At 46.6% G+C, this 11,826-nt stretch overlaps 1 protein-coding gene across 1 annotated transcript; it reads left to right on the plus strand.

Moving 5' to 3' along the window:
- The first annotated feature begins 679 nt into the window (after nt 1-679).
- Nucleotides 680-9,592, plus strand: PRDX3 (peroxiredoxin 3). Its single transcript, XM_060033982.1, has 7 exons — nt 680-760; nt 2,156-2,291; nt 3,817-3,958; nt 4,894-5,029; nt 5,870-5,973; nt 8,119-8,284; nt 8,610-9,592. Exons 1-7 carry the CDS (start codon nt 725-727, stop codon nt 8,661-8,663), a joined length of 774 nt encoding a protein of 257 aa, XP_059889965.1. The 5' UTR covers nt 680-724; the 3' UTR covers nt 8,664-9,592.
- The last annotated feature ends 2,234 nt before the right edge of the window (nt 9,593-11,826 follow it).

Genomic DNA, 11,826 nt, shown 5'->3' on the forward strand with positions numbered 1-11,826 from the left:
ACAGAAAACAAATTTTAGATATGTCCTAATTCTCCCAATTTTGGCAAAAGAAGACAAAACGGAAGCCCATGCATCATCCTAAAGGTTTAGAGGACAACACAAACCTTGATGTGCCTGACCCACTCATCTTATTAACGGACTAAAATTGCATTAATAATTTTTTTTTTTTTTTGGCCACGCCATGCAGCATGCTAGATGTTAGTTCTCCGACCAGGGATCACAACCTGCGCCCCTTGCATTGGGAGCTCAGAGTCTTAACCACTGGACCGCCAGGGAAGTCCCTGCATTAATATTTAATTTCATTTCATCCAGAAGCCACAAGGCTACACCTCTGGCTGAAATAGGAAAGGGATTCTTTTACAGAAACAGTAATCCACAGGTTCACAAAAAGTAGCAAATATGGAAATATCTATCTTCCCACCTGGATTAGACCTTTTTAGGTTGGGGCGACAAATAGAAATAAAGTGTCGCTTTCCCAAGCATGCAGCTACTTAGAAGCTTTAACAGGAATTAGCCCCGTATGAATTGGGTCAAGGGACCCGACCACAAGGACGTTTACACGCGGAGGATCCCCAGAAGGCGAGGAGGATGCAGCTCTTCCCCGCCGCGTCTCCGGCCGGGCCCCGCCCCCGCCTACCTAGACCCCGCCCCTGTCCCCGCCCTCCCTGTAGACCCCGCCTCCTCTGCTTCTCCGTCTGCCCCGTGGGTGCCGTGCACCCTGAAGATGGCGGCCGTGGCGGGAAGGTTGCTCCGGACTTCGGTGAGTGGCTGGCGGCGGGGCACAGGCGCGGAGACACTGTGGTGGCTCCGAGAACGTGCTTCCCAGATGGGATCCCGCTCCCCTGCGGCCTTGGGGTCTTTCACCCTTCTTGGAGTATATCGGAGGGTAACGGACCAGAGGCCTCCTCCTCTACGGAAGGCTCCCTGCGCCTGCGCAGAGCCGCCCTTCCCCCCACCCAGCCTTCTTGTGGTCCCCTGCCCAAATCCCTTTCGCTCCAGGTCGTGGGTCCCCGGTCCCCTCTCTACCTAAGCATCTGGCTCTCGATGCAGGCGACCTGGCCCCTGGTCCCGGTTCTGTAACCGACTCTGTGACCTTGGACAAGTGACGTCTCCTTTCCGAACCTCAGTTAACTTTCCTCACCTTAACAAAGAAAGAATGATGTTTCCGTGAGCAGCCACTTAAATGCTGGATGAAAACCAAAATGCCAAAGTAACCAAAATGCTTACGTGCAAAAGGCGCTTTTCTCCTCCCCACCCAGGGCGGTCCCAGGGCCGTTTTCTCCAGGCAAAGCCTAGTACCCTCTTGCTACCCGCCCTCCCTTTCTCGTGGTGGGGTTCAGCGCAGCCTCTTTCTTCTTCCTGAGTCATGCTGGACCCTGAAATTGAGCAAACGTTTCCCTTGAGCCCTGTCCAAACTTTCCCGGAGGCTGAACTTTGCTCTGCTTGTTTGCTTCTCTGTGGAGCTGGAAGGCCCTTGTCTTTTCTAGGGAAAACCTTGACCATAGTAGAATATGCTCAGCAGATCTGCTGGTAAAGGGCTTAATACACAGGGCCTGGCCAAGTTTCCCAGCTTCTGAATCCTCTGGGTTGCTCTTAAAAGCATGGAGTCTTTATGTTCTTATAATTCTCTGCCTTGCAGTCTTTTTTTTTTTTTTCCATTCATTAATTTATATATATTTTTAAATAAAAATTATATACTTGAGGTGTGCATCATGATTTGATATACGTAATGAAATGATTACTGCAGCCAAACCAATTGACATATCCCTTCACATAGTTACTTCTCTGTGTGTGATGAGTATACCTGAAATCTACTCTTAACATATTGCCAGCTTCAATACAGTATTATTAAGTATAGTCAGTATGCTTGTACTTTAGATCTCAAGACTTATCCTACATAACTGCAACTTTGTACCCTTTGACCAACATCTCCCTTTCCTCCTCCCCAACCCCCTTTACAATCTTGAAGGATAAGGAAGCAGAAGGGAATTTTAAGAACATGGAGACTCAATCCATGCCCTTAGAGTTTGGAGTTTGGTATTTTTGTTCACAGGAATAAGGACAGCCGAGGCCACTACTGGCCTGATGCCCTCTCAGCTGGGATTCAGCCACCATTCTGGGAATATTTCCTAATTTAAAGTGTTTCTCTTTTTAGCTTGTCCGACAAGTGAGTGCCATTCCTTGGGGCATTTCTGCCTCTGCAGCCCTTAGGCCTGCTGCTTCTCGAAGAACGTGCTTGACAAATGCACTGTGGTCTGGCTCTGCTCAAGCAAAATTCGCCTTTAGCACCAGTAAGTGTTGTTATGCTTTGGTTTGAACAAGAAAATGGCAACATGTGTCATCTCTGTACAGGGGCTCGGAACCCTGGCAGTGTATTAGACTCCGCTGGGGAGCTTTTGCAAACATACCACTGCCCCAGTCCCACCCCAAACAAAATGAGTCAGTCTCTGGGGTGAGACCAGAACATCAGTATTTTTCAAAAGCTCACCAAGTGATTTTGGTGTGCAGCCAAGGGCTGAGAATCACTGAGGCAATCTGCCCTTGTGTCGCATTTCCTTGTTGGTTCCAGAGGTTTTAATCCCGTGTTGGGGAACTTGAAGTGGGGTGAGAACACTCAGAGGCCTCTGGGCCTGCTGTGTTTGAAGGGGTGTGAGCTGACTGGGGACTGACAGTGCAGCTCCTCTAAAGGCATTTGGATTCAAACTTGTGGGCGGGCTCCACTTGGCCATGTTAGGCCAGTCGAATGGACTGCTCCGTGATCTGAGTGACACACAGCTATTTCTTGAGATTTACACTCCATTATCTAGAATCTGAGGTTTGCTAAGTACAGCCTCAGATATCTGGAAATGCCTCCTTTAGATCTATCGCACCTTTTAAAAAGAGTGTATTTAACATGTAATGGTTTCGGGGGATATACTTTAGCAAACCCTCTGTGGGTGAAATGTTCTGAAAAATTTTACAATTTTACTTCCCCAGAGCTTTAAGAAATTTCTGGTAGCGATTTGATGCCACAGGTTTAAACCTTTCCTTGTCACCTGTCCCAAACCCCCCTCCCAACAGCTCCTCCTGTTTCTGAAGCAGGCATCTTGACCCTTGGCCTCCTTTGTCCCGCCTTCCCAGGTAGAAGCATGTCCTCTCCAATTCTGACACAGCTCTTAAATCCTTTCCTTTCTTTCTGTTCCTTCTGCCGTACCCTTTCCCTCCACACCTCTCACTTAGATGCCTGCAGTCACCTCCTAACATCAGGCTCCCCCCTCCCTGTTCCTCTTACTGTCCCCTGCAGACTGATCTTCCTGAGAACAGCCGACGCATCATCCATCTCCTACGTGAAAGCCTCCAGTGATTCCTGTATCTCTTCTTTTAAGAACAGATTCATCGGCCTGATATATAAGGGCCCTTGCAGCATGGCCTTCACCAGCCTTGCTTTGTCTCCCACATGTCTTCCCTCCATGCACACCTGCTCTCTATATCAAGCTCTGCCACGGGCTGTTCCCCACACCTGCCCTGTTCTTTTGTGCCATCAGCCCTGGTCTTGGCAAAATCCGAACCATACTTAGAATCCACCTCGAGGGTCATGTTGTCCTTAATTCTATGTTCATTCCATCCCTACTATCTCCTGTCATTTTAGTTTCCACAGCACTTTGAATTTGTGTACAGTCTAGAACTATGAAAAGAGAAAAAATTACCTAAGATGTACAATTGAACTGAACTTTTAATTACACTATTAATTAATTACTGTGAGAGGATTAAATAAAACCAAATAAGTGCTTGGCTTAACCATGAACTATATACGTGTGTGCTATGTTTTGTTTTCAGGTTCCTCATGCCATGCCCCTGCCGTCACCCAGCATGCGCCCGATTTTAAGGGTACAGCTGTTGTCAATGGAGAGTTCAAAGAAATAAGCCTTGATGACTTTAAGGGGAAATATTTAGTGCTCTTCTTCTATCCTTTGGATTTGTAAGTGTATTTTCTGTGATGCTTTAATGTCATCCTGAGAGCAAGCGGAGATCCCCGCCCCGCCGCTGACATTGCCTGTCTCTAGTTACTCTTGTCAAGGGGAAGGTTGCTGCTGACCCTTTGTCACTGATGGTCTTGTTGATACAGTTTCCATCTGTAGCTAATTTACAAGTGATAAATATAGGGGGTGAAGTGGCATTCCTCTTAATGGGGCAGGGGTTTAATGTACGGACTCTGGAGTAGTGGTTCCTGTAAGCCAGTCTGTGAGGAAGTTTTCACTGGTTCGGGGGGAAAATGAGAAAAGTAAGGATAAAATGAATTTTCTCATGAAGCTACTTTATTTAGATAAAATTTTGTCTTCTTGGAATATGCCTCCCCTACCCCCATTTTTTTAATATGATTCTTAAATAGAAAGGTGATAAATCTTTTTTTTTAAATTGGAGTATCATTGTGACCAGGAGTCCAGTGAGGATGGTTAACCATTTTGCCTTTCTCACCTTTAAGCAAACTGAACTAGTTTTTTTTAAATTAATCATTTATTTATTTTATTTTTGGCTGCGTTGGATCTTCATTGCTGCGCGCGGGCTTTCTCTGGTTGCGGCGAGTGGGCTCCTCACTGCGGTGGCTTCTCTTGTTGTGGAGCACGGACTTTAGGCTCGCGGGCTTCAGCAGTTGCAGCACGCAGACTCAGTAGTTGTGGCTCATGGGCTCTAGAGCACAGGCTCAGTAGTTGTGGCACATGGGCTTAGTTGCTCTGTGGCATGTGGGATCTTCCTGGCCCAGGGCTCGAACCCGTGTCCCCTGTATTGGCAGGCGGATTCTTAACCACTGTGCCACCAGGGAAGTCCCTGAACTAGTTTTTAGACACCTATTGTTCAGATTTTAAAGCCTTGTTTTTCAATTCTCTGATGAAAATTTCTACCCTTTTTTCCTAGCACCTTTGTGTGTCCTACAGAAATTATTGCTTTCAGTGACAAAGCCAATGAATTTCACGATGTGAACTGTGAAGTCGTTGCAGTGTCAGTGGATTCCCACTTCACCCACCTGGCCTGGATAAACACACCAAGGAAGGTATAAACATCATTCACGCTGTGTCTGCACTTGTGATCTTAAAAACTCAAATGATCCCATTAAAGACCAACGTAGAAGCTGTTAAAGCACGACTAGCCTGAAATGGGCTATTTGTCAGGCCTAACCTACTGGCAAATTCTGTTAAACTCTACCCACCCATATCTCCTTTAACATTGCATGTACTTACTCCCCACTACACTTGTATTTTCCAGAGTACAAACAGTAACAGAGAACAGACTCTGCAGGGCAGGGGAACAGTTGGGGTTCATTGCCTCCCCTCTCACGTGTACCCTGTAGGTCCCCGGGACCCTGCGAGCCATGTGGGACAGTGATTAAGTTTTCTGATTTCACTGCTGTCCACGGTCAGTATTCTTGCCTAGAAACTTGCTTGGGAGAATCAAAATTTCTAGCTATGCTGCCGGACTATCAATCAAATTATTCAAAGTATTCTTTTTTTTTTTTAAACTGTTCCATTTTTATGCTTCAGAAATTAATCTTCAACCAAAAGGATACTGTAAGAATTAGAAAAAGAAAGGTCTGTAGTATCAGCTGGGTTTAAATCCTGCCTCTGCCCCTTTCTAGCTGTGACCTGGAGCAAGTTACTTAACCTTTGTGTGTCTCAGTTTCCTCATCTGTACAGTGGTGGTGATGATAGTAGCTACTCCAGGATGCTTAGAGGAGGAAGTGAGACAACAGAAAGAGCTTAGAGCAGCGCTCGGCCCATTGTTGGTGCTCGGTCACCGCTGTCCGTTGCCACCGTCAGTCAGACATCGTGTTGCCGGGCCGAGGCTGCTGCGGGAGCCACAGTATAACAACCAGCCCTGTTTGCATTTTTATTAGAATGGCGGTTTGGGCCACATGCACATCGCACTCTTGTCAGACTTGACTAAACAGATTTCCCGAGACTACGGTGTGCTGTTAGAAGGTCCCGGCCTTGCACTACGGTAAGATCTGTTTCTTATGAACTTAAAATTGGTTTTCATGTTTAGCATCATCCTACTTCACAGGGGATTTATAGACACCTTGGTAGGGAATTTTGAGAACCCCAAATCCTTAATTTGTCTTTCAATACGCACGGATGGATGCTTCCTGCAAGGGTTGGCAGTCTTTCAGAAATGGCTGAGACATGTGTGCCCCCTGCGTCACCCTGGGCCTGTTTCTGAAGAAGGATATCATGTCTTGATGGTCACACTGCTCCACTCTCCCTGACTGTCTGGGAGCCACTCCTGGTGGTGAAGCCATCAGACTGTTTGGAGATGAGCGGGGGCGGGGCGGGGGGGGGGAGGTGGCCAGCAAGGGTAGGAGTCCGTTTTCTGGAATGGTTAGGATCTTGTGCAAGCACTGGAACCAGACTGGAGTTTGAATTTATTTAAACTCAGCTACTTAATAGCTGTATGACTTTGAGCAAGATATTTAACCTCTTTGAGTCCCATTTTTCCTGTAACTAAAATGAGAATGTACCTCCCAGGTTGGTTGTGAGGATTAAATAAGGTGAGGCAGCTATAGAGTTTTGGGCACAGGTTCTAGTACCTGTCCCAGCCTGTCAGCCTTGCCGGGAGGGATGAGAACTTAGGCCTTAGAACTGGCGTCCTGATGGCTGCTGAATGAAGGCGGGATTGGGCAAAACCTTACCTCCAGGAAGGAAGCGAGAACCCCTCTTGGATGCGCCTCCCAGTTTTGCTGGGGGCGGGCTTGAACCCGCTCACCTGCTTGCTCTTGTAGCTGACGTCTGGCCTGCTTGGGTCACACCTGCAATTTTAGCTCCAGGAGCCACCTTGGAGCTTGGGCCTTTTTGACTCCAAGGGGATTACAGTCTTCCTTTAATAAACTAAAGCCTAGCTTTGACAGAGGTGGCAAGGGAAGGAGAAGAGTGCTGGCATTTTCCTCCCAGGATCTCCTCCCCTGTAGAGTCGTGCTAATTTTGCAGTTACCTCCCTACTGGTTTCACTATCAGGATTGACAAAGGGGGAGGAGTCGAGTCTGACTTGTAAGATAAGGCTTTCTTTCTGGAGTCTGTGGGCCCTGATCCAGCCTAGCCCTGGGTCTGCATCTAAATGGTGGACTCCACCTTGCCTGCACCTGCAGGGGCATATGCGCCAGGACCCCTTAGCCTCAAAGCCTAGACCCCCAAAGGCCAGGCCCAGGGAGGGGGAACCACCTTCTTATATTCTGAGTTCTCTCTAACTTGTCTTTTTCCTGAGTGATTAACACTTGGAATGCCACACCCTTTTAAAGATGGACTGTTAAAAACCTAGGAGTTTTATGACATCTGCATATGTCATAGTAACACCAGCACTCATATGGAAGATGAGCACAGACCCCAGGGTGGGTCACCTCATTACATTGCTGCCAAGTGACAAAGAGTGATGGGCTTGGACAATCTGACAATAAAAGTAATAACTAGAAGTGATTGAAACACATCAAATATGTTTAAATCGATGATTTGAAGAGTTCCAGGGAACCAATTCATTATTTTGAAAACTATTAATAATGGAATAGTACTAAGTACTCATTCTGTCTTTCCTGTACCAACTGTACCTCAGGGTAACCAAAATAAATAAAAGTGATGGGCTTGGTTTTTCCTTTAGATTTCTGCTCTGCATAGCCTCAAGGCCAGTAAATTTTCCCATGGGATTTTTCCCCCCTCTACGCAAGAATTCACTCATTTCATAAGTACTTACTGAATACAGATAAAGTACATCTCTGTCCCTTCCCAGTTGCTTGTGGTTTCTTGCCAAGATTTGATGCAGCAGCCCGAAGAATGCTTACTACATCACTAATAAGAAGTCTTTGGTCTCTGTAGTTCAGTGACTTACAGATTCTGCGACATATAGGTCACATTTGTAAATGTGACCGTACTGCCTGTTTTCCATGGTGGCCTTGTCCAGTCCTGTCTTTGTTAAAGCATCTGTCATCAATAAGAGATGATAAGCTGTTTGTATAGCAAGGAAAACCCCATTTTTAAGCATATGATAGAGTTTATTAATAAGTGCTCTATCAAGGATAATTAAAGACAAAAAGGGGTAGAAGTTAGAGTCTGTCTAGCTCTGGTAATGTTGAAATACTGATGATGATAAATTCTGATGCAGAGGTCTCTTCATAATTGACCCCAACGGAATCATCAAGCATTTGAGCGTCAATGATCTCCCAGTGGGCCGAAGCGTGGAAGAGACCCTCCGCTTGGTGAAGGCATTCCAGTTTGTAGAAACCCATGGAGAAGTCTGCCCAGCCAACTGGACACCAGATTCTCCTACAGTAGGTTTATTCTCCAAAAGCAATGGGACCCCAGCAGAGGGTCCCAGGTCCTCACTGCCTCAAGGGCTGCTGGCCTGGAATATCCACGAAAGAAGCCCACCCTTGGAGCAAGGGTGTAGATGGTGTGCAAATGGGTGAAGCTGGTGCAGGTGGGGGTGGGACCAGGCACCAGGCAGGCTGTTAATGTAAGTTTCATCCAGGTATTTTAAAGGAAACAGACCAATCTTTAAAAAGTTAAAGAACTTTAGATTAAAAATTGATGGCTTTCACCTCACTTTTGAGATCATAAAGTCACTTACCCAGTGAAATGTTTTTGTATTTTCAGATCAAGCCCCATCCGACTGCTTCCAAAGAATATTTTGAGAAGGTAAATCAGTAGACCACCCCACGTGCACCTGCAGCTTCCCACACCAGAAAAGAACCACAGCTGGAACTCACTTTTAGCATTTCAAAGATTATTATTTATAGAAGGCAAAAAAACAATTATGCTTGTATTCGTGAATATTACTCTAAATGTTTTGTTTTTGTAACATTGGCCAAGGCTTTTAAAATGTGGTTAGTTACTAATGTAAGGAGTCCTTTATTAGCAGTGTATGGATGGATGGCTAGTTGCTATAGAATGTGCAGTTCCCCTATTTCTTGGATCATGTCTTCAAAGGGAAAAGGAAACAACTCTTCTTTATCAGCCTTACTTGAACCTTTGTGTACACTAGCGTAGTGTGACAGGCATCAAAAGCTTCTGATCAAGGGTCCTGAAATTTTCTTCTTGAGTTTCTTTATATTAAACTGAATTTTCTTTTAAGATCATAGTTTTAAGTTGTTAGCATCAATTGTCTAATTTAACACTTGCAGGACTTCCCTGGTGGTCCAGTAGTTAATACTCTGTGCTCGCAATGCAGGGGGCGTGGGTTCGATCCCTGGTCAGGGAACTAAGATCCCACATACCATGCAGTGTGGCCAGGAAAACCAAAACAAAACACTTGCAATGAATGTGTATGTGATTGAAGCAGATGTGAATCATGTTTTTTAAAAAACCACCTACAGTGGCCAAGTGACTTAACTGACCATGCATGTTCCCCAGTCCTGAGATTTATACTTTATATAATTATTTTACTTATTTTGTTAGCTGACTTAGTGCCTACATACATTTCTAATATTTATTGGGCATAATTATAAAGGATAATTATTGAATCCAGGGATTGCAGTTTGAATTTGAATCATTCATGCATTTGAATCATTGTAATTATTTTATTTCCTGAAGTGTTCAATGTAAAAAAATATAAAAATAAACATTTTAAAATACTCGCATTTTTTTTAATACTTGCATTCTTAACACCATTAATTTATTGGTTCAGCTTATGCTGTGGGACTCTAGTTTTCCTTCTCTGATTATATCAACAAACATTTATTGAACATTGAACTCAGTGGCTACAAAGATGAATAAGATGCTGGCTCCACATCCAAGGAACTCAGTTTAGGGGGTGAAAGAAACATGGAAGCATTTGTTAATTTTAATAAATCCTGGAGTTCCTACCATATGCTGTGTACTATTTTGGAGGCAAGAGAGTGAACAGAAAAGACACACCCCTTCCTTTATGCACTTAAATTCTAGAGGGAATAAACATAATAAAAATACATAGGGGGACTTCCCTGGTGGTCCAGTGGTTAAGACTCCATGCTTCCACTGCAGAGGGCGCGGGTTCAGTCCCTGGTGGGGGAAACTAACATCCCACATGTCTTGCGGCATGGCCAAAAAAAAATACATAGGATGTTTGGAAGGACAATAAAGTGGAACAAGGGACTAGAGCAGAGTGCTGCAGGTGTGTTCTAAAAGGGTTTCAGGGAGTCAGTCTCTCCAGGTCTGTTTTCTCATCTGTAAAATGAGGACTGTAATTGTACCTATCTTAGGGTTTTGATGATCAAATGAGATAAAACATGTAGGTGAGAGAGTAAGGAGGATAAGAAGGTTCTAGGCAAAGGGCATGGCAGGTGCAAAGGACCTGAGGCAAGGGTGGACTTGGGGTGGTGAAGAATTGAAGGGCCATGTGACCAGAGCTGTGAAGGAGAAGCATGGTAATGGGGAGCCCAGAGTGCTTTATGGGCAAGCTAAGGACTTTGGATTCTATTCTGAGATGGGAAATGTCAGGAATGTTCTTGAGAAGAGTTACATCAACTTGTTCTAAGAGGATCACTCTGGCTCCTTTGTTAAGGCTAGACAGTCCAGAGAGGGAAGCAGGTCAGGTGGGCTGGATCTGTGACATACCTGCAGGGAGAGCCAGCAGGATAATACAGGTGTGCTAAACTGTGGTACAATAGATAACATTCCTGGGGCATAGAACACTGGGGAACAGCGAGGAGGGGGCACCTTACCCAGCTATGGGCATCAAGGAAGTCTTCCTGGAGGACAAGATGAAGTCTTGAAGCCTATGGAAAAGTGAGCCAAGTGAGCTGAGCAGAAGTGGGAGCTGAGAGGCCACATGGGCCTCTGATAAGCTGGTTTCATGTTCCCAGAGGGGAAGGCAAAGCAAGGGAGGGCAAAGGCCAGCTGCCTGTAAGTGGCCCAGACTGAGCCAGCACTGTTAGGGCTTTTACATGTTTTATCTCATTGGATCCACAACAAAAACAAAATAGGTACAATTACTGTCATCATTTTACAGATGAGAAGGTAGATTTGCAGATATTGATTTGACCAGGGTCACACAACCAAGTAGTGGACGGTGCTGGGTCCCCAGCCCAGGACTCCTGAGGAGCCCCCTGGACACCCTAAACATCCACACGTCTTCCACAAACACACACAACCTCCCCCCCCCCCCCCCCCCAGTGCTGGGGGATGGGGTGGAAGGCGGAAAGAAGGCACGTTTTTCTCTGCAGATGGTCCCTACCTGATCTGGTATCCAACAGAAGGAGCTGGATTTGCCCCGGCGCTGGGGAAAAACCCTTGGGCAGAGAGAGAGATAGTGCACTGAAATCAGGGCCAGCTTCACGGGCTGGCGGCAGGGCCCGACACTTAACTTAGAGGGGCCCCGGGGTTTCGGTTTAATGCTCTGATATCGACTTTTGAAAATTCGCAGTCTTTTTTTAATAAGGGGCGCCACGTTTTCACTGGGCCACGCAAATTATTTAGCGAGTCCTGACTACCCCTGATCCCGTGTACGCTGGACTTTAGGTGCAACTGAAGGGATTTTCGAGGGTGATATCCAAAAGCCTGTGCTGGGGTTGGGGGGCGGGGGGCGGTGGTTGGACGCTGCAGGAGCGCAGGGCGAGGCTGTGGAAGGCGCCACACGCCACCTGATCGGGTCTTCGCGGTAGGTACCGTGATCCGGGGGTTCCATAGGTGACCCCTCTAGGCCTGGAGGCGACCAGGCTACCCGAAAGGGCTGAGCAAGGGTGGGAGGCCTTGACCTGTGGGAGAGGTGAGCTCACAGCAACAGCAGACGCGCGGGGCCCGGGGCGCCAGAACAGCAGGCGCGTGATGCCGAAAGGCGGCGGGCGCGCGGCCCCGGGAGCGGGGAAAGGGGACGCGCGCGCGCCCGGGGCGGGGC

This window comes from Delphinus delphis, chromosome 16 (genome assembly GCF_949987515.2).
Source record: "Delphinus delphis chromosome 16, mDelDel1.2, whole genome shotgun sequence".
NCBI lineage: Eukaryota > Metazoa > Chordata > Mammalia > Artiodactyla > Delphinidae > Delphinus > Delphinus delphis.

Excerpts from the sequence above, each read along its gene's own strand:
- PRDX3 (XM_060033982.1), top strand. The coding sequence starts at position 725 with ATGGCGGCCGTGGCGGGAAGGTTGCTCCGGACTTCG. Across the intron at positions 5,974-8,118 it reads GGTCCCGGCCTTGCACTACG|AGGTCTCTTCATAATTGACC; the intron begins GTAAGATCTGTT and ends ATTCTGATGCAG. Across the intron at positions 8,285-8,609 it reads GGACACCAGATTCTCCTACA|ATCAAGCCCCATCCGACTGC; the intron begins GTAGGTTTATTC and ends TTGTATTTTCAG.